The 21,325-nt window shown below is 55.2% G+C and overlaps 2 protein-coding genes and 2 long non-coding RNA genes across 4 annotated transcripts in view; all 4 read left to right on the top strand.

Moving 5' to 3' along the window:
* The first annotated feature begins 2,220 nt into the window (after positions 1–2,220).
* Positions 2,221–4,766, top strand: LOC138231348 (uncharacterized). The gene is made up of 3 exons (XR_011186613.1): positions 2,221–2,302; positions 2,743–2,839; positions 3,914–4,766. It is a non-coding gene; the product is annotated as an uncharacterized lncRNA (long non-coding RNA).
* Positions 4,767–5,416: 650 nt separating this feature from the next.
* Positions 5,417–8,128, top strand: LOC138231349 (uncharacterized). Its single transcript, XM_069186549.1, has 2 exons — positions 5,417–5,436; positions 5,469–8,128. The coding sequence occupies exons 1-2, from the start codon at positions 5,417–5,419 to the stop codon at positions 7,333–7,335; spliced, it is 1,887 nt and encodes a 628-aa protein (XP_069042650.1). The 3' UTR covers positions 7,336–8,128.
* Positions 8,129–10,479: 2,351 nt separating this feature from the next.
* On the top strand, positions 10,480–13,909 carry LOC138231347 (uncharacterized). The gene is made up of 4 exons (XR_011186612.1): positions 10,480–10,956; positions 12,706–12,786; positions 13,486–13,570; positions 13,853–13,909. It is a non-coding gene; the product is annotated as an uncharacterized lncRNA (long non-coding RNA).
* A 48-nt stretch (positions 13,910–13,957) lies between these two features.
* Positions 13,958–21,325, top strand: part of LOC138231346 (uncharacterized) — a 32,372-nt gene continuing 25,004 nt past the window's right edge. Inside the window, exons 1-4 of the mRNA XM_069186548.1 lie at positions 13,958–14,080; positions 15,983–16,196; positions 18,599–18,707; positions 18,853–18,884. Coding sequence (XP_069042649.1) covers positions 18,603–18,707; positions 18,853–18,884 — 137 coding nt within the window. The 5' untranslated portion in view covers positions 13,958–14,080; positions 15,983–16,196; positions 18,599–18,602. The remainder of the gene's footprint in view (positions 14,081–15,982; positions 16,197–18,598; positions 18,708–18,852; positions 18,885–21,325) is intronic.

Below are 21,325 nucleotides of genomic sequence, written 5' to 3'. Positions count from 1 at the left end.
AGAAAGGGGGATGATGGACAGGAGAGAGGGTGAGAGAGGAGAGAGAGAGGAGAAAGGGGGATGATGGACAGGAGAGAGGGGAGAGAGGAGAGAGATTCAGTGCTCACTGAGGAGAAAGGGGGATGATGGACAGGAGAGAGGGGAGAGAGGAGAGAGAGAGGAGAAAGGGGGATGATGGACAGGAGAGAGGGGAGAGAGGAGAGAGAGAGGAGAAAGGGGGATGATGGACAGGAGAGAGGGGAGAGAGGAGAGAGAGAGAGAGAGAGGGGATGATGGACAGGAGAGAGGGGAGAGAGGAGAGAGAGAGGAGAAAGGGGGATGATGGACAGGAGAGAGGGGAGAGAGAGAGAGAGAGGGAGAGAGGGGGATGATGGACAGGAGAGAGGGGAGAGAGGAGAGAGAGAGGAGAAAGGGGGATGATGGACAGGAGAGAGGGGGAGAGAAGAGAGAGAGAGGAGAAAGGGGGATGATGGACAGGAGAGAGGGGAGAGAGGAGAGAGAGGGGAGAGAGAGGGGATGATGGACAGGAGAGAGGGGAGAGAGGAGAGAGAGAGAGAGAAAGGGGATGATGGACAGGAGAGAGGGGAGAGAGGAGAGAGAGAGGAGAAAGGGGGATGATGGACAGGAGAGAGGGGAGAGAGGAGAGAGAGAGGAGAAAGGGGGATGATGGACAGGAGAGGGGAAGAGAGAGAGAGAGAGGAGAAAGGGGGATGATGGACAGGAGAGAGGGGAGAGAGGAGAGAGAGAGGAGAAAGGGGGATGATGGACAGGAGAGAGGGGGGAGAGGAGAGAGAGAGGAGAGAGAGGGGATGATGGACAGGAGAGAGGGAGAGAGGAGAGAGAGAGGAGAAAGGGGATGATGGACAGGAGAGAGAGGAGAGAGGAGAGAGAGAGGAGAAAGGGGGATGATGGACAGGAGAGGGGAGAGAGAGAGAGAGAGGAGAAAGGGGGATGATGGACAGGAGAGAGGGGGAGAGGAGAGAGAGATGATGGACAGGAGAGAGGGAGAGAGGAGAGAGAGAGGAGAAAGGGGGATGATGGACAGGAGAGAGGGGAGAGAGAGAGAGAGAGAGAAAGGGGGATGATGGACAGGAGAGAGGGGAGAGAGGGAGAGAGAGGAGAAAGGGGATGATGGACAGGAGAGAGGGGAGAGAGGAGAGAGAGAGGGGAGAGAGAGGGATGATGGACAGGGAGAGAGGGGAGAGAGGAGAGAGAGAGGAGAAAGGGGGGTGATGGACAGGAGAGAGGGGGGAGAGGAGAGAGAGAGGAGAAAGGGGGATGATGGACAGGAGAGAGAGGGGAGAGGAGAGAGAGAGGAAGAGAGGAGAGGAGAGAGAGGGATGATGGACAGGAGAGAGGGAGAGAGGAGAGAAGAGAGAGAAAGGGGGATGATGGACAGGAGAGAGGGGGGAGAGGAGAGAGAGAGGAGAGAGAGGGGATGATGGACAGGAGAGAGGGGAGAGAGGAGAGAGAGGGGAGAGAGAGGGGATGATGGACAGGAGAGAGGGGAGAGAGGAGAGAGAGAGGAGAAAGGGGGATGATGGACAGGAGAGAGGGGAGACCTGTGGTCATCAGACCTTCAAGCTCTGAGAGACAAGCAGCAGCACTGCGCAGACACACACTCACACTCACACACACTCACACACACACACACCCGGCACTGTCCCCTGTCTCTGACAGCTCGCCAGCCCCCACAGGGCCCCCACAGGGCCCCCACAGGGCCCTGTCTCTCTGATCACGTCTGCAGACTGAGAGAGAGCCTCCCAGTCAGAGTGTGTGTGTGTGTGTGTCACTGCTCAACACAGTGTGTGTGTGTGTGTCACTGCTCCACACAGTGTGTGTGTGTGTGTGTGTGTGTCACTGCTCCACACAGACACAGTGTGTGTGTGTGTGTGTCACTGCTCCACACAGACACAGTGTGTGTGTGTGTCACTGCTCCACACAGTGTGTGTGTGTGTGTCACTGCTCCACACAGACACAGTGTGTGTGTGTGTCACTGCTCCACACACTGTGTGTGTGTGTGTGTGTCACTGCTCCACACAGACACAGTGTGTGTGTGTCACTGCTCCACACAGTGTGTGTGTGTGTGTGTGTGTGTCACTGCTCCACACAGACACAGTGTGTGTGTGTGTCACTGCTCCACACACTGTGTGTGTGTGTGTGTGTGTGTGTGACTGTCACACACACAGTGACACCCCCATCCCTCTGTGTCTCTCTCAGGTATCTGAAGCCTGATCTGCAGAAAAAATCTAAACACAAGACTGCTGTCATCAAGAAAACCCTGAACCCAGAATTCAAGGAGGTACCACTGTCTGTCTGTCTGTCTGTCTGTCTGTCTGTCTGCCCAGCCTGGCTGGACCTGTGTGTGTGTCTGTGTGTCTGTGTGTGTGTCTCAGTACCTGTGTGTCTGTGTGTGTCGGACTGTAGTCTCTGTCTGCAGACCCACTCCTCTCTCCCTCTCTCTCCCCAGGAGTGTCTGTGTGTGTGTGTCTCAGTACCTGTGTGTGTGTCTGTGTGTGTGTCTCAGTACCTGTGTGTGTGTCTGTGTGTGTGTGTCTCAGTACCTGTGTGTGTGTCTGTGTGTGTCGGACTGTAGTCTCTGTCTGCAGACCCACTCCTCTCTCCCTCTCTCTCCCCAGGAGTGTCTGTGTGTGTGTGTCTCAGTACCTGTGTGTGTGTCTGTGTGTGTCGGACTGTAGTCTCTGTCTGCAGACCCACTCCTCTCTCCCTCTCTCTCCTCAGGAGTTCTTCTATGAAATCTCTCTGTCTGATCTGTCCAACAAGACCCTGGAGGTGACAGTGTGGGACTATGACCTGGGCAAGTCCAACGACTTCATCGGTGAGCCTCCCGAGGGACTGAGGCCCAGGACCTCACTCCTGACTCACTCTCAGCAGCATTACCTGCAGCTCACCTTAAGACACGCCCAGCTTACACGCCCCCTACCAGAGCCCCTCCCACACAGACACGCCCTATCAGACACAGCCTCTCAGACCCCCCCACAGACACGCCCTCACAGAGCCCCTCCCACACAGACACACCCCTCTCAGACCCCCACACAGACACGCCCCCTCTCAGAGCCCCTCCCACACAGACACGCCCTATCAGACACAGCCTCTCAGACCCCCACACAGACACGCCCTCTCAGAGCCCCTCCCACACAGACACACCCCTCTCAGACCCCCACACAGACACGCCCCCTCTCAGAGCCCCTCCCACACAGACACGCCCTATCAGACACAGCCTCTCAGACCCCCCACAGACACGCCCTCTCAGAGCCCCTCCCACACAGACACACCCCTCTCAGACCCCCACACAGACACGCCCCCTACCAGAGCCCCTCCCACACAGACACGCCCTATCAGACACAGCCTCTCAGACCCCCCCACAGACACGCCCTCTCAGAGCCCCTCCCACACAGACACACCCCTCTCAGACCCCCACACAGACACGCCCCCTACCAGAGCCCCTCCCACACAGACACGCCCTATCAGACACAGCCTCTCAGACCCCCCCCACAGACATACCCTCTCAGACCCCCCCCACAGACATGCCCTCTCAGAGTCCCTCCCACACAGACACGCCCCCATCAGAGCCCCTCCCACCCAGACACACCCCTCTCAGACCCCCACACAGACACGCCCCCTACCAGAGCCCCTCCCACACAGACACGCCCTATCAGACACAGCCTCTCAGACCCCCCCCACAGACATGCCCTCTCAGAGCCCCTCCCACACAGACACACCCTCACAGCGCCCCTCCCACACAGACACGCCCCCGTCAGAGCTCCTCCCACACACACACCCCTCTCAGAGCCCCTCCCACTCAGACACGCCCCCTCTCAGAGCCCCTCCCGCTCAGACACGCCCCGCCCGAGCCCCTCCCACTCAGAGTGTGTGCGCTGTGTCCCCGCAGGTGGCGTCTCTCTGGGCCGCCGCTCCAAGGGGGACTGTCTGCAGCACTGGGCGGACTGCCTGCAGAACCACGGGCAGAGGCTGGAGCGCTGGCACACGCTGACCAATGAGCTGCCGGGGTCCGCCTGCAGCGACTGAGGGCCCGCCTCCCGTGCGCTCCCATTGGCTGAGGGGCGGGGCCACTGTGCAGATTTGGGACAGGGGCGGGGCTAGGGGGAATGTGGTGGATTGAGCTCTCTTCTCTGTCCCGTCTGTCTCTCTGTCCCGTCTGTCTCTCTGCCCTCCTTTCTGTCTTCCTGCCCTCCTGTCTGTCTCTCTGCCCTCCTGTTTCTTCCTGTCCTCTTGTCTGTCTCTTTGTCCCGTCTGTCTCTCTGCCCCGTCTGTCTCTCTGTCCCGTTTGTCTCTCTACCCTCCTGTCTGTCTTCCTGTCCTCTTGTCTGTCTCTTTGTCCCGTCTTTCTCTCTGCCCTGTCTGTCTCTCTGTCCCGTTTGTCTCTCTACCCTCCTGTCTGTCTTCCTGTCCTCCTGTCTGTCTCTCTGTCCTCCTGTCTGACTCTCTTTATCTTCCTGTCTGTCTCTCTGTCCCATCTGTCTGTCTCTTTGCCCTCCTCTTTTTCTCTCTGTCCTGTCTGTCTGCCTCTGTCCTGTCTGTCCCTCCCCCTCTCTGTCTCACTACCTCTCTGTACTTCAAACAAGGCAACTGATCAGAACGATGCTTCCAACACCCAGAAGTGGTCTTAACGAGCTCGTCACTATTACTGCTGTCATCAGCTCATCAGTACACTGGGCCCTCGGGCCTTTCTCCACCTCCAATAACAACAACAACAACAATAATAATAATAATAACAATAATAATAATAATAATAATAATAATAATAATAATAATAATAATAATAATTTGCAGTTTTTTCTTCCAGGATATTTATGTAAATATCTCTCCTCTCCCCTCTTCCCCTCCATCTACCTCTCTCCCCTCTCTCCCCTCTCTCCTCTCCCCTCTCCCCTCTCCCCTCTCTGTCCTCTCTCTCCTCTCTCCTCTCCCCTCTCTCTCTCCTCTCCCCTCTCTCTCCTCTCTCTCCCCTCTCTCTCTCCTCTCTCCCCTCTCTCCCCTCTCTCCTCTCCCCTCTCTCTCTCTCCTTTCCCCTCTCTCTCTCCTCTCCCCTCTCTCTCCTCTCTCTCCCCTCTCTCTCTCCTCTCTCTCCCCTCTCTCCCCTCTCCTCTCCCTCCTCTCTCTCTCCTCTCACTCCCCACTCTCTCCTCTCTCTCCCCTGTCTCTCCCCTCTCCTCTCTCTCCTCTCTCTTCACTCTCTCCTCTCTCTCCCCTCTCTCTCTCCTCTCTCTTCCCTCTCACCTCTCCCCTCTCTCCCCTCTCTCCCCCCTCTCTCTCCTCTCTCCCTTCTCTCTCTCTCCCCTCTCCCCTCTCCCCTCTCCTCTCTCTCCCCTCTCCCCTCTCTCTCCTCTCTCTCCTCTCCCCTCTCCCCTCTCTCCCCTGGACTGAGTGAGAAATGTCTATACTCTATTCTATGTGCTGATGATGTATTTGTACACAGACTGAAGCTGTTTGCTGTTTTTATATTGTTGTGATGCTGGTGGTGGATATTTTCCTGTGCATGACAGCCCTGGTGACACCACACTGCTCCTGCCCAGAGTGACACAGTCACAGAGACCTCAGAGGCTCAGACAGGGGCGTCTCAAGGTCATCTTCATCCTCGTCACATCACCATCAGATCATCTTCGGCATCACGATCGACACCATCAGAATCACCATCAACATCATCACTATCAACATCTTCATCTTCATCATCACGATCGACACCATCAGATCATCTTCATCATCACGATCGACACCATCAGAATCACCTTCATCATCACGATCGACACCATCAGAATCACCATCAACATCATCACTATCAACATCTTCATCATCACGATCGACACCATCAGAATCATCTTCATCATCACGATCGACACCATCAGAATCACCATCAACATCATCACTATCAACATCTTCATCATCACGATCGACACCATCAGAATCATCTTCGTCATCACGATCGACACCATCAGAATCATCTTCATCATCACGATCGACACCTTTAGAATCACCTTCATCATCACGATCGACACCATCAGAATCACCATCAACATCATCACTATCAACATCTTCATCATCACGATCGACACCATCAGAATCATCTTCGTCATCACGATCGACACCATCAGAATCATCTTCATCATCACGATCGACACCATCAGAATCACCATCAACATCATCACTATCAACATCTTCATCTTCATCATCACGATCGACACCATCAGATCATCTTCATCATCACGATCGACACCATCAGAATCACCATCAACATCATCACTATCAACATCTTCATCTTCATCATCACGATCGACACCATCAGATCAACTTCATCATCATGATCGACACCATCAGAATCACCATCAACATCATCACTATCAACATCTTCATCATCACGATCGACACCATCAGAATTACCATCTACATCATCAATATCAACATCTTCATCTTCACGATCAACACCATCAGAATCACCATCTACATCATCACTATCAACATCTTCATCTTCATCATCACGATCGACACCATCAGATCATCTTCATCATCACGATCGACACCATCAGAATCACCATCAACATCATCACTATCAACATCTTCATCTTCATCATCACGATCGACACCATCAGAATCATCTTCGTCATCACGATCGACACCATCAGAATCACCATCTACATCTTCATCTTCGTCATCACGATCGACACCATCAGAATCATCTTCGTCATCACGATCGACACCATCAGAATTACCATCTACATCATCACTATCAACATCTTCATCTTCGTCATCACGATCGACACCATCAGAATCACCATCTACATCATCACTATCAACATCTTCATCTTCGTCATCACGATCGACACCATCAGAATCATGTTCGTCATCATGATCGACACCATCAGAATCACCATCTACATCTTCATCTTCATCATCACGATCGACACCATCAGAATAATCTTCGTCATCACGATCGACACCATCAATCACCACCTTCATCTTCATCACCAAGATCAACACCATCAGAATCACCAGCTTCATCTTCATCATCACGATCGACACCATCAGAATCACCATCTTCGTCATCACGATCAACACCATCAGAATCACCACCTTCGTCTTCATCAACATCTTCATCTTTATAATCACTATCAACACCATCAGAATCATCTTCATCATCACGCTCCACACCATCAGAATCACCACCTTCATCTTCATCTCCATCACCAAGATCAACACCATCAGAATCACCATCTTCATCATCACCATGGTTACCACCAGCTCCACCCTCGTCATCTTCGTCATCACTGTTGCTCTCGGTGCCCTCTCCCTGTCTGACGAACCTTATCTCCTGTGAGTGTGAAACGAGGAGTCTTTTCTATTCTGTGACACGCGCCTGCTGAACTGGGGGTCCCTGCTGAACTGGGGGTCCCTGCAGCAGTACTGGGTCTCCTGCAGCAGTATTGGGGTCTCCCACAGTATTGGGTCTCCTGCAGCAGTATTGGGGTCTCCTACAGTATTAAGGTCTCCTGCAGCAGTATTGGGGTCTCCTACAGTATTAAGGTCTCCTGCAGCAGTATTGGGGTCTCCCACAGTATTAAGGTCTCCTGCAGCAGTATTGGGGTCTCCCACAGTATAAAGGTCTCCTGCAGCAGTATTGGGGTCTCCCACAGTATTAAGGTCTCCTGCAGCAGTATTGGGGTCTCCCACAGTATTAAGGTCTCCTGCAGCAGTATTGGGGTCTCCCACAGTATAAAGGTCTCCTGCAGCAGTATTGGGGTCTCCTACAGTATTAAGGTCTCCTGCAGCAGTATTGGGGTCTCCTACAGTATTAAGGTCTCCTGCAGCAGTATTGGGGTATACTGCAGCAGAACTGGAGTCCCCCGCAGTACTGGGGTCCTTGCTGTAGTACTAGGGTCCCCCACAGCAGTACTGGGGTCCCCCGCAGGCCTGTGTCCCAGGGGCTGTGTCCCGTCAGCATGCTGTGCAGAAGCTTTGCATGTGAGCCCAATCCTGGGGCCCCCGCAGCAGTACTGGGGCCCCCGCAGGCCTGTGTCCCGTCAGCAGCTTCGTGTGCGCCCCCTGCGCTGTGCTGGGCGCCAGCCCTGTGGACAACAATAAAGACGTGGACACTGCAGACCGGCTGCTCATTTCTACTGCACGCCTGTCCAGGGGCCCCACGGACACTATACCCCCCCGTCCAGGGGCCCCCCAGACACCACGCCCCCACCCAGGGGCCCCACGGACACTATACCCCCCCGTCCAGGGGCCCCACGGACACTATACCCCCCCGTCCAGGGGCCCCCCAGACACCACGCCCCCACCCAGGGGCCCCACGGACACTATACCCCCCCGTCCAGGGGCCCCACAGACACTGCACCCCCGCCCAGGGGCCCCACGGACACTATACCCCCCCGTCCAGGGGCCCCACAGACACTATACCCCCCCGTCCAGGGGCCCCACAGACACCACGCCCCTGCCCAGGGGCCCCACAGCCACTGCACCCCCGCCCAGGGGCCCCACAGACACCGCATGGGCGCCCAGGGGCCCCACAGACACCACACACCCGCCCAGGGGCCCCACAGACACCGCACCCCCCGCCCAGGGGCCCCACAGACACCGCACATCCGCCCAGGGGCCCCACAGACACCGCACACCTGTCCAGGGGCCCCCCAGACACCGCGCCCCCGCCCAGGGGCCCCCCAGACACCGCGCAGGCGCCCCGGGGCCCCACAGCCACCGCGCGGGCGCCCAGGGGCCCCACAGACACCACACACCTGTCCAGGGGCCCCCCAGACACCGCGCCCCCGCCCAGGGGCCCCCCAGACACCGCGCAGGCGCCCCGGGGCCCCACAGCCACCGCGCGGGCGCCCAGGGGCCCCACAGACACCGCGCGGGCGCCCCGGGACTTCTCCCTCACAGAGCTCAGAATCCAGAATGCGGACCAGCCCGAGAGGAGACCCCCTCCGCATCGCTCCTGCCACGGAAAGACCCGGAACAATCCCACCTAGGCAGGTACAGACAGACAGACAGGCAGACAGGTATACAGGCAGACAGACAGGCAGGCAGACACGCAGGTACAGACAGACAGACAGGCAGACAGGTATACAGGCAGACAGACAGGCAGGCAGGCAGCAGGTACAGACAGACAGGCAGACAGGTATACAGGCAGACAGACAGGCAGGCAGGCAGCAGGTACAGACAGACAGACAGGCAGACAGGTATACAGGTAGACAGGCAGGCAGGCAGGCAGACAGACAGGCAGGCAGGCAGGCAGGCAGGCAGGTACAGACAGACAGACAGGCAGGCAGGCAGACAGGCAGGTACACACAGACAGACAGGCAGACAGGTATACAGGTAGACAGGCAGGCAGGCAAACAGACAGACAGACAGACAGACAGGCAGACAGGTATACAGGCAGACAGACAGGCAGGCAGGCAGCAGGTACAGACAGACAGGCAGACAGGTATACAGGCAGACAGACAGGCAGGCAGGCAGCAGGTACAGACAGACAGACAGGCAGACAGGTATACAGGTAGACAGGCAGGCAGGCAGGCAGACAGACAGGCAGGCAGGCAGGCAGGCAGGCAGGTACAGACAGACAGACAGGCAGGCAGGCAGACAGGCAGGTACACACAGACAGACAGGCAGACAGGTATACAGGTAGACAGGCAGGCAGGCAAACAGACAGACAGACAGACAGACAGGCAGACAGGTATACAGGCAGACAGACAGGCAGGCAGGCAGCAGGTACAGACAGACAGGCAGGCAGGCAAACAGACAGACAGACAGGTAGACAGGCAGGCAAACAGACAGACAGGTAGACAGGTAGACAGGTAGACAGACAGGCAGACAGACAGGCAGGCAGGCAGGGAGGCAGGCAGGGAGGCAGGCAGACAGACAGACAGACAGACAGACAGACAGGCAGTGCCAGGGGACCTCACTGGGTGTCCTGTGTCCACCCTGACTGGACCCTGCGTGCCTCTCTCCTCGGACTGGGAGAGCTGGGATGAGGTGAGGTTTCCCTGTGTGCAGAGGGACAGAGCAGGGAAAGAAGCAGTCTTCAGATAAGATACGATTGTATCGTCCCCTGAGGGAAACACCAGCACCCCTGTACATTTCAACAGAGCAGAAGGCAGAAAAAAGACGAAAAGACACACACTGCACATTATTCTATGACAAAGACAAGACAAACACCGCACATCGCCCTATTGCACATGCATGGTGTAACACATCCCAGCGTGCAACAACTTTAACACAACACAGAACGCAGCGCACGCAGGGGGGCTGCAGGAGACCCAGGTGCGTCTGTCCCTGACATTTGCGTCCACAGCTTTAATGGCGAGGGGACAACGGACTGTCGCACCTGTCTGACTGGCACCTGGGAGCCCCAACACGTTTGCAGCAGGAAGACGTTGATATTCAGAGTCGAGGAGGTGGGAAGGATGTGATGTCATTTCCCTGCCTGTTTGGTGATGAAGTTTTCAGACTGTCCGCAGGGAGGGGTTCAGGGCTGTCTGGAGGAGCGGGTGATTTGCGATTTAAAATGCACTGATAGATTACCTTTAGCCTGAATTTAAGCCACAAGCGAGGCTCCTGCTGTAAAAACTCTCGCAGAGACAGTACAGCACGCGTGAGGGGCCGTCATCCCAGGCGGAAACTGACCGTCTGACTCGAGGTCTTCCCACGCGCCGCCGGCCGTGCTCAAGGCCAACAACAGGGATACGGCCTCTTCGACCTCACCAACATGGCGGACGGCGAACACGGACTCTGCGTCGCGGAACTTCTCTTACGTCATCCATAAGCGCCGCGACCAGAGTGCGCGCTCCGGCGTCGCTAGGAAACGGGACGCACGCTCGGCCGGCCGTTGCAGCAGTGGCGAGAGAAAATTCGGAGTCCTCCCGGAACCAACAGGCCCGCTTCCCACACCCGCCCGGCGCCACCAGAAACACGGCCCAGGTGGGGAGAGGAGCGGTTCGGGCCGGCGGCCGGGTCCCGGGCAGGGCAGAACCGGGCAGGGCCGGGCTGAACCGGGCAGGGCAGGGCAGGGCAGAAACGAGCAGGGCGAGACAGGGCAGAACCGGGCAGGGCAGGGCCGGGCAGGGCCGGGCTGAACCGAGCAGGGCCGGGCAGGGCCGGGCTGAACCGAGCAGGGCAGAACCGGGCTTAACCGAGCAGGGGCAGGGCGATCTGCAGTCCCCGGGGCTCGGGGCTCTGACACAGCCAGCCCGGCCCAGAGGGCTTCTTCAGAACCAGAACCAGCAGAGACACCAACCCCAGGACACGAGTGGAGACTACAGGACAGAGCGTTTAAAACCCAGAACAGCAGGCACTACTGTACACAGAGAGGGGTGGGGGTGGGGGACAAGCTGATACTCCAGACACAGCTGGGTGAGACACTCCAGTCAGGACAGGAGACACTACTGTACACAGAGAGGGGTGGGGGTGTGGAACAAGCTGATACCCTGACTGCTCTCCAGACACAGCTGGTTGAGAAACTCCAGTCAGGACAGGAGACACTACTGTACACAGAGAGGGGTGGGGGTGTGGAACAAGCTGATACCCTGACTGCTCTCCAGACACACCTGGGTGAGACACTCCAGTCAGGACAGGAGACACTACTGTACACAGAGAGAGGTAGGAGTGGGGAACAAGCTGATACCCTGACTGCTCTCCAGACACACCTGGGTGAGAAACTCCAGTCAGGACAGGAGACACTACTGTACACAGAGAGGGGTGGGGGTGTGGAACAAGCTGATGCCCTGACTGCTCTCCAGACACAGCTGGGTGAGAAACTCCAGTCAGGACAGGAGACACTACTGTACACAGAGAGGGGTGGGGGTAGGGAACAAGCTGATACCCTGACTGCTCTCCAGACACAGCTGGGTGAGACACTCCAGTCAGGACAGGAGACACTACTGTACACAGAGAGGGGTGGGGGTAGGGAACAAGCTGATACCCTGACTGCTCTCCAGACACAGCTGGGTGAGACACTCCAGTCAGGACAGGAGACACTACTGTACACAGAGGGGGGTGGGTGTGGGGAACAAGCTGATACCCTGACTGCTCTCCAGACACAGCTGGGTGAGACACTCCAGTCAGGACAGGAGACACTACTGTACACAGAGAGGGGTGGGGGTGGGGAACAAGCTGATACTCCAGACACAGCTGGGTGAGAAACTCCAGTCAGGACAGGAGACACTACTGTACACAGAGAGGGGTGGGAGAGGGGAACAAGCTGATACTCCAGACACAGCTGGGTGAGACACTCCAGTCAGGACAGGAGACACTACTGTACACAGAGAGGGGTGGGAGTGTGGAACAAGCTGATACCCTGACTTCTCCCCAGACACAGCTGGGTGAGACACTCCAGTCAGGACAGGAGACACTACTGTACACAGAGAGGGGTGGGGGTAGGGAACAAGCTGATACCCTGACTGCTCTCCAGACACAGCTGGGTGAGAAACTCCAGTCAGGACAGGAGACACTACTGTACACAGAGAGAGGTAGGAGAGGGGAACAAGCTGTCTCATTACGGCTCTCATTAGGGACCTGTCTGGTGTTGCTTGCTGTCGGTCGCCTCTGGGATGCTGGGAGGGGTCGAGCCGTGTGCCCGGGCCTGGCGCTGTGTGTGGAGCCGAGCGCGGGGGCTCCCTGCGTGTGCCGTGTCTGAGGCGCCGGTCTCTCTGTGTGTGCGTGTGTCCGCAGGATGTCCCTGGAGGTGTGTGCAGCCCCGGGCCGGACTGCAGAGCCGCGCGCGGAGGGCGAGCTGCGTCTGCTGGCCACGCTGTGAGTGAGACACCAGGCCGGAGCCCTTCCTGTGGGCACACCTCTCGCTGACCTTCGACCCCTGACTGAACACCCCAGAGCCCCTGAAGGACTGGGGTCTCAGGGCCTGAGCTGAGCCAGTTACTGTCTTCATGAGCCCAGAGTCACAGTGACCTTCGACCCCTGACTGAACACCCCAGAGCCCCTGAAGGACTGGGGTCTCAGGGCCTGAGCTGAGCCAGTTACTGTCCTCATGAGCCCAGAGCCACAGTGACCTTTGACCCCTGACTCAGGGCCTGAGCTGAGCCAGTTACTGTCCTCATGAGCCCAGAGTCACAGTGACCTTCGACCCCTGACTGAAGACCCCAGAGCCCCTGAAGGACTGGGGTCTCAGGGCCTGAGCTGAGCCAGTTACTGTCTTCATGAGCCCAGTCACAGTGACCTTCGACCCCTGACTGAACACCCCAGAGCCCCTGAAGGACTGGGGTCTCAGGGCCTGAGCTGAGCCAGTTACTGTCCTCATGAGCTCAGAGTCACAGTGACCTTTGACCCGTGACTGAACACCCCAGAGCCCCTGAAGGACTGGGGCCCCAGGGCCTGAGCTGAGCCAGTTACTGTCCTCATGAGCCCGGAGCCCCAGTGACCTTTGACCCCTGACTCAGGGCCTGAGCTGAGCCAGTTAGTGTCCAGATGGCTTCAGGTGTGTGTTGTCTCCCTCAGGGACTGCGGCTGTGAGGTCATGACCTGCCAGTTCAATAACGAGGGCAGCCTCCTGGCAGCTGGGCTAATTAACGGGACCATCAAGGTAGGAGGAGACTGTGTGTGTGTCTCTCTCAGAGACAGTGAGACTGTGTGTGTGTGGACTGAGCCCTCTCTCTCAGAGACAGACTGTGTGTGTGTGGACTGAGCCCTCTCTCTCAGAGACAGACTGTGTGTGTGTGGACTGACCCCTCTCTCTCAGAGACAGTGAGACTGTGTGTGTGTGTCTCTCAGAGACAGTGAGACTGTGTGTGTGTCTCTCAGAGACAGTGAGACTGTGTGTGTGTGTGGACTGATCCCTCTCTCTCTCTGTCTGTCTCTCTCTCAGGTGTTCAGTGTAGGAGATTATAGTCCGGTCTGCTCTCTCAGAGACAGTGAGACTGTGTGTGTGTGTGGACTGATCCCTCTCTCTCTCTGTCTCTCTCTCAGGTGTTCAGTGTAGGAGATTATAGTCCGGTCTGCTCTCTCAGAGACAGTGAGACTGTGGTGTCTGCCCTTCCGGTCACTGGTCTTCGCTTCATTCCCAGAGCTGCTCACTGTCTCCTTCTGGCCACCTGTGAGTCACCTTCATCCCACCAGTGTCCAGTCAGTGTGTCTGTATGAACCCCTCTCTCTCTCAGTGCAGTGTTCATGTACTGGAGTGTCCAGTCAGTGTGTCTGTATGAACCCCTCTCTCTCTCAGTGCAGTGTTCATGTACTGGAGTGTCCAGTCAGTGTGTCTGTATGAACCCCTCTCTCTCTCAGTGCAGTGTTAAGGTACTGGAGTGTCCAGTATGTGTCTGTATTAACCCCTCTCTCTCTCAGTGCAGTGTTAATGTACTGGAGTGTCCAGTCAGTGTGTCTGTATTAACCCCTCTCTCTCTCTCAGTGCAGTGTTAATGTACTGGAGTGTCCAGTCAGTGTGTCTGTATTAACCCCTCTCTCTCTCAGTGCAGTGTTAATGTACTGGAGTGTCCAGTCAGTGTGTGTGTATTAACCCCTCTCTCTCTCAGTGCAGTGTTAATGTACTGGAGTGTCCAGTCAGTGTGTCTGTATTAACCCCTCTCTCTCTCAGTGCAGTGTTAATGTACTGGAGTGTCCAGTCAGTGTGTGTGTATTAACCCCTCTCTCTCTCAGTGCAGTGTTAATGTACTGGAGTGTCCAGTCAGTGTGTGTGTATTAACCCCTCTCTCTCTCAGTGCAGTGTTAATGTACTGGAGTGTCCAGTCAGTGTGTCTGTATTAACCCCTCTCTCTCTCAGTGCAGTGTTAATGTACTGGAGTGTCCAGTCAGTGTGTCTGTATTAACCCCTCTCTCTCTCAGTGCAGTGTTAATGTACTGGAGTGTCCAGTCAGTGTGTCTGTATTAACCCCTCTCTCTCTCAGTGCAGTGTTAATGTACTGGAGTGTCCAGTCAGTGTGTCTGTATTAACCCCTCTCTCTCTCAGTGCAGTGTTAATGTACTGGAGTGTCCAGTCAGTGTGTCTGTATTAACCCCTCTCTCTCTCAGTGCAGTGTTAATGTACTGGAGTGTCCAGTCAGTGTGTCTGTATTAACCCCTCTCTCTCTCAGTGCAGTGTTAATGAACTGGAGTGTCCAGTCAGTGTGTGTGTATTAACCCCTCTCTCTCTCAGTGCAGTGTTAATGTACTGGAGTGTCCAGTCAGTGTGTCTGTATTAACCCCTCTCTCTCTCAGTGCAGTGTTAATGTACTGGAGTGTCCAGTCAGTGTGTGTGTATTAACCCCTCTCTCTCTCAGTGCAGTGTTAATGTACTGGAGTGTCCAGTCAGTGTGTCTGTATTAACCCCTCTCTCTCTCTCAGTGCAGTGTTAATGTACTGGAGTGTCCAGTCAGTGTGTCTGTATTAACCCCTCTCTCTCTCAATGCAGTGTTAATGTACTGGAGTGTCCAGTCAGTGTGTCTGTATGAACCCCTCTCTCTCTCTCTCAGTGCAGTGTTAATGTACTGGAGTGTCCAGTCAGTGTGTGTATTAACCCCTCTCTCTCTCAGTGCAGTGTTAATGTACTGGAGTGTCCAGTCAGTGTGTCTGTATTAACCCCTCTCTCTCTCAGTGCAGTGTTAATGTACTGGAGTGTCCAGTCAGTGTGTCTGTATGAACCCCTCTCTCTCTCTCTCAGTGCAGTGTTAATGTACTGGAGTGTCCAGTCAGTGTGTGTGTATTAACCCCTCTCTCTCTCAGTGCAGTGTTAATGTACTGGAGTGTCCAGTCAGTGTGTCTGTATTAACCCCTCTCTCTCTCTCAGTGCAGTGTTAATGTACTGGAGTGTCCAGTCAGTGTGTGTGTATTAACCCCTCTCTCTCAGTGCAGTGTTAATGTACTGGAGTGTCCAGTCAGTGTGTGTGTATTAACCCCTCTCTCTCTCTCAGTGCAGTGTTAATGTACTGGAGTGTCCAGTCAGTGTGTGTGTATTAACCCCTCTCTCTCTCAGTGCAGTGTGTGTATTCACTCTCTCTTCTAGATGCCAGTGGTAGGGTGAAGTGCTGGTTTGTGTCTGGGACTCAGTGTCTCTGGGAGGTGAGGGAGGGTAGAGAGGGGGATGAGGGGGTCAGTCAGCAGACCCTCTCTCTCTCCCTCAGCCCCTCAGGAGAGAGACTGGTCACGTCTGGGTCAGACTGCGCCCTACACCTGTACGACATTCAGACTCGCCAACGGATCCACACCTGTGCAGCCAGGTAACTGTCCTCACCTGTACAGACAGGTAACTGTCCTCACCTGTACAGACAGGTAACTGTCCTCACCTGTGCAGACAGGTAACTGTCCACACCTGTACAGACAGGTAACTGTCCTCACCTGTACAGACAGGTAACTGTCCACACCTGTACAGACAGGTAACTGTCCTCACCTGTGCAGCCAGGTAACTGTCCTCACCTGTACAGACAGGTAACTGTCCACACCTGTACAGACAGGTAACTGTCCTCACCTGTGCAGACAGGTAACTCTCCTCACCTGTGCAGACAGGTAACTGTCCTCACCTGTGCAGACAGGTAACTGTCCACACCTGTACAGACAGGTAACTCTCCTCACCTGTACAGACAGGTAACTGTCCTCACCTGTACAGACAGGTAACTCTCCTCACCTGTGCAGACAGGTAACTGTCCTCACCTGTACAGACAGGTAACTGTCCTCACCTGTGCAGACAGGTAACTGTCCACACCTGTGCAGACAGGTAACTGTCCTCACCTGTACAGACAGGTAACTGTCCACACCTGTACAGACAGGTAACTGTCCTCACCTGTGCAGCCAGGTAACTGTCCTCACCTGTACAGACAGGTAACTCTCCTCACCTGTACAGACAGGTAACTGTCCTCACCTGTGCAGACAGGTAACTCTCCTCACCTGTACAGACAGGTAACTGTCCTCACCTGTGCAGACAGGTAACTGTCCTCACCTGTGCAGACAGGTAACTGTCCACACCTGTACAGACAGGTGACTGTCCTCACCTGTACAGACAGGTAACTCTCCACACCTGTACAGACAGGTGACTGTCCTCACCTGTGCAGCCAGGTAACTGTCCTCACCTGTACAGACAGGTAACTGTCCACACCTGTACAGACAGGTAACTCTCCTCACCTGTACAGACAGGTAACTGTCCTCACCTGTGCAGACAGGTAACTGTCCTCACCTGTACAGACAGGTAACTTTCCACACCTGTACAGACAGGTAACTGTCCTCACCTGTACAGACAGGTAACTGTCCACACCTGTACAGACAGGTAACTCTCCTCACCTGTACAGACAGGTAACTGTCCTCACCTGTGCAGACAGGTAACTGTCCTCACCTGTACAGACAGGTAACTCTCCTCACCTGTACAGACAGGTAACTGTCCACACCTGTACAGACAGGTAACTCTCCTCACCTGTACAGACAGGTCACTCTCCTCACCTGTACAGACGGGTAACTGTCCACACCTGTACAGACGGGTAACTCTCCTCACCTGTACAGACAGGTAACTGTCCTCACCTGTACAGACAGGTAACTGTCCACACCTGTACAGACAGGTAACTCTCCTCACCTGTACAGACAGGTAACTGTCCTCACCTGTACAGACAGGTAACTCTCCTCACCTGTACAGACAGGTAACTGTCCACACCTGTACAGACAGGTAACTCTCCTCACCTGTACAGACAGGTAACTGTCCACACCTGTACAGACAGGTAACTCTCCTCACCTGTGCAGACAGGTAACTGTCCTCACCTGTGCAGACAGGTAACTGTCCTCACCTGTGCAGACAGGTAACTGTCCACACCTGTACAGACAGGTGAGATGTTGATATCTGATGTTGTCTGTGATTCATGAGGTCAATCTGTGCTGTGATGCATTCCTGTCTCTCTCTCTGCCTGTCTCTCTCCCTGACTCTCTGCCTGTCTGTCTCCCTGCCTGTCTGTGTCTCTCTCTTCCTGACTGTCTCTCTCCCTGTCTGTCTGTCTCCCTGCCTGTCTGTATCTATCTCTTCCTGACTGTCTCTCTCTCTGTCTCCCTGCCTGTCTGTGTCTCTCTCTTCCAGACTGTCTCTCTCTGTCCCCCTGCCTGTCTGTGTCTCTCTCTTCCTGACTGTCTCTGTCCCTGTCTGTCTCCCTGCCTGTCTGTGTCTCTCTCTTCCTGACTGTCTCTCTCTCTGTCTCCCTGCCTGTCTGTATCTCTCTCTTCCTGACTGTCTCTCTCTCTGTACCCCTGCCTGTCTGTGTCTCTCTCTTCCTGACTGTCTCTCTCTCTGTCCCCCTGCCTGTCTGTGTCTCTCTCTTCCTGACTGTCTCTCTCTCTGTCCCCCTGCCTGTCTGTGTCTCTCTCTTCCTGACTGTCTCTCTCTCTGTCTCCCTGCCTGTCTGTGTCTCTCTCTTCCTGACTGTCTCTCTCTCTGTCTCCCTGCCTGTCTGTATCTCTCTCTTCCTGACTGTCTCTCTCTCTGTCCCCCTGCCTGTCTGTGTCTCTCTCTTCCTGACTGTCTCTCTCTCTGTCCCCCTGCCTGTCTGTGTCTCTCTCTTCCTGACTGTCTCTCTCTCTGTCCCCCTGCCTGTCTGTGTCTCTCTCTTCCTGACTGTCTCTCTCTCTGTCTCCCTGCCTGTCTGTGTCTCAGCTCCATGATGTCTGTGATGGATGGACACTGCTTCCGGGTCTTTGCAGTGACCTTTCACCCCGAGAGGGAGGAGGAGTTCATCTCTGGCGGCTGGGACAACACTGTCCAGGTATGGGGGCCCCACCGACCGTTCACACTGCGCCCCACTCCTCCTGCCCCCCGCGCCCCCCTCCCTCAGCCACTGCCTCCACTCCCACGATGCTCTGGGCGCCCCCTTCAGACACACTCTGACCCCGAACCCCTCCTCTCCACAGTTCTGGGACTCAAGGCAAAGGAGCTCGGTCAGGTAGGACTGCGTCTCAGTGTGTGTGGATTAACCCCTCTCTCTCTCAGTGCAGTGTTAATGTACTGGAGTGTCCAGTCAGTGTGTCTGTATTAACCCCTCTCTCTCTCAGTGCAGTGTTAATGTACTGGAGTGTCCAGTCAGTGTGTGTGTATTAACCCCTCTCTCTCTCAGTGCAGTGTTAATGTACTGGAGTGTCCAGTCAGTGTGTCTGTATTAACCCCTCTCTCTCTCAGTGCAGTGTTAATGTACTGGAGTGTCCAGTCAGTGTGTCTGTATTAACCCCTCTCTCTCTCAGTGCAGTGTTAATGTACTGGAGTGTCCAGTCACTGTGTGTGGATTAACCCCTCTCTCTCTCAGTGCAGTGTTCATGTACTGGAGTATCCAGTCAGTGTGTCTGTATTAACCCCTCTCTCTCTCAGTGCAGTGTTAATGTACTGGAGTGTCCAGTCAGTGTGTGTGTATTAACCCCTCTCTCTCAGTGCAGTGTTCATGTACTGGAGTGTCCAGTCAGTGTGTGTGTATTAACCCCTCTCTCTCTCAGTGCAGTGTTAATGTACTGGTGTGTCCAGTCAGTGTGTCTGTATTAACCCCTCTCTCTCTCAGTGCAGTGTTAATGTACTGGAGTGTCCAGTCAGTGTGTCTGTATTAACCCCTCTCTCTCTCAGTGCAGTGTTCATGTACTGGAGTGTATTGACCCCTCTCTCTCTCGGTGCGGTGTATTGACCCCTCTCTCTCTCGGTGCGGTGTATTGACCCCTCTCTCTCTCTCTCTCTCAGTGCGGTGTATTGACCCCTCTCTCTCTCTCTGTGCGGTGTATTGACCCCTCTCTCTCTCTCGGTGCGGTGTATTGACCCCTCTCTCTCTCTCGGTGCGGTGTATTGACCCCTCTCTCTCTCAGTGCGGTGTATTGACCCCTCTCTCTCTCTCAGTGCGGTGTATTGACCCCTCTCTCAGTGCGGTGTATTGACCCCTCTCTCTCTCGGTGCGGTGTATTGACCCCTCTCTCTCTCGGTGTGGTGTATTGACCCCTCTCTCTCTCTCAGTGCGGTGTATTGACCCCTCTCTCTCTCTCAGTGCGGTGTATTGACCCCTCTCTCTCTCTCGGTGCGGTGTATTGACCCCTCTCTCTCTCTCTGTGCGGTGTATTGACCCCTCTCTCTCTCGGTGCGGTGTATTGACCCCTCTCTCTCTCAGTGCGGTGTATTGACCCCTCTCTCTCTCTCAGTGCGGTGTATTGACCCCTCTCTCTCTCTCAGTGCGGTGTATTGACCCCTCTCTCTCTCTCAGTGCGGTGTATTGACCCCTCTCTCTCAGTGCGGTGTATTGACCCCTCTCTCTCTCGGTGCGGTGTATTGACCCCTCTCTCTCTCTCTGTGCGGTGTATTGACCCCTCTCTCTCTCAGTGCGGTGTATTGACCCCTCTCTCTCTCTCAGTGCGGTGTATTGACCCCTCTCTCTCTCTCTGTGCGGTGTATTGACCCCTCTCTCTCTCTCAGTGCGGTGTATTGACCCCTCTCTCTCTCTCAGTGCGGTGTATTGACCCCTCTCTCTCTCTCTGTGCAGTGTATTGACCCCTCTCTCTCTCTGTGCGGTGTATTGACCCCTCTCTCTCTCAGTGCGGTGTATTGACCCCTCTCTCTCTCTCAGTGCGGTGTATTGACCCCTCTCTCTCTCTCAGTGCGGTGTATTGACCCCTCTCTCTCTCGGTGCGGTGTATTGACCCCTCTCTCTCTCTCTGTGCGGTGTATTGACCCCTCTCTCTCTCGGTGCGGTGTATTGACCCCTCTCTCTCTCTCTGTGCGGTGTATTGACCCCTCTCTCTCTCTCAGTGCGGTGTATTGACCCCTCTCTCTCTCTCAGTGCAGTGTATTGACCCCTCTCTCTCTCGGTGCGGTGTATTGACCCCTCTCTCTCTCTCTGTGCGGTGTATTGACCCCTCTCTCTCTCGGTGCGGTGTATTGACCCCTCTCTCTCTCTCTGTGCGGTGTATTGACCCCTCTCTCTCTCTCAGTGCGGTGTATTGACCCCTCTCTCTCTCTCAGTGCAGTGTATTGACCCCTCTCTCTCTCGGTGCGGTGTATTGACCCCTCTCTCTCTCTCAGTGCGGTGTATTGACCCCTCTCTCTCTCTCAGTGCGGTGTATTGACCCCTCTCTCTCTCGGTGCGGTGTATTGACCCCTCTCTCTCTCTCTGTGCGGTGTATTGACCCCTCTCTCTCTCTCAGTGCGGTGTATTGACCCCTCTCTCTCTCTCAGTGCAGTGTATTGACCCCTCTCTCTCTCGGTGCGGTGTATTGACCCCTCTCTCTCTCTCTGTGCGGTGTATTGACCCCTCTCTCTCTCTCAGTGCGGTGTATTGACCCCTCTCTCTCTCTCTGTGCGGTGTATTGACCCCTCTCTCTCTCTCAGTGCGGTGTATTGACCCCTCTCTCTCTCTCAGTG

The sequence above is a fragment of the Lepisosteus oculatus genome, unplaced genomic scaffold (genome assembly GCF_040954835.1).
Source record: "Lepisosteus oculatus isolate fLepOcu1 unplaced genomic scaffold, fLepOcu1.hap2 HAP2_SCAFFOLD_571, whole genome shotgun sequence".
NCBI lineage: Eukaryota > Metazoa > Chordata > Actinopteri > Semionotiformes > Lepisosteidae > Lepisosteus > Lepisosteus oculatus.
Note: the sequence above shows the minus strand (reverse complement) of the source record. Positions and strands in the feature narration are given on the sequence as shown.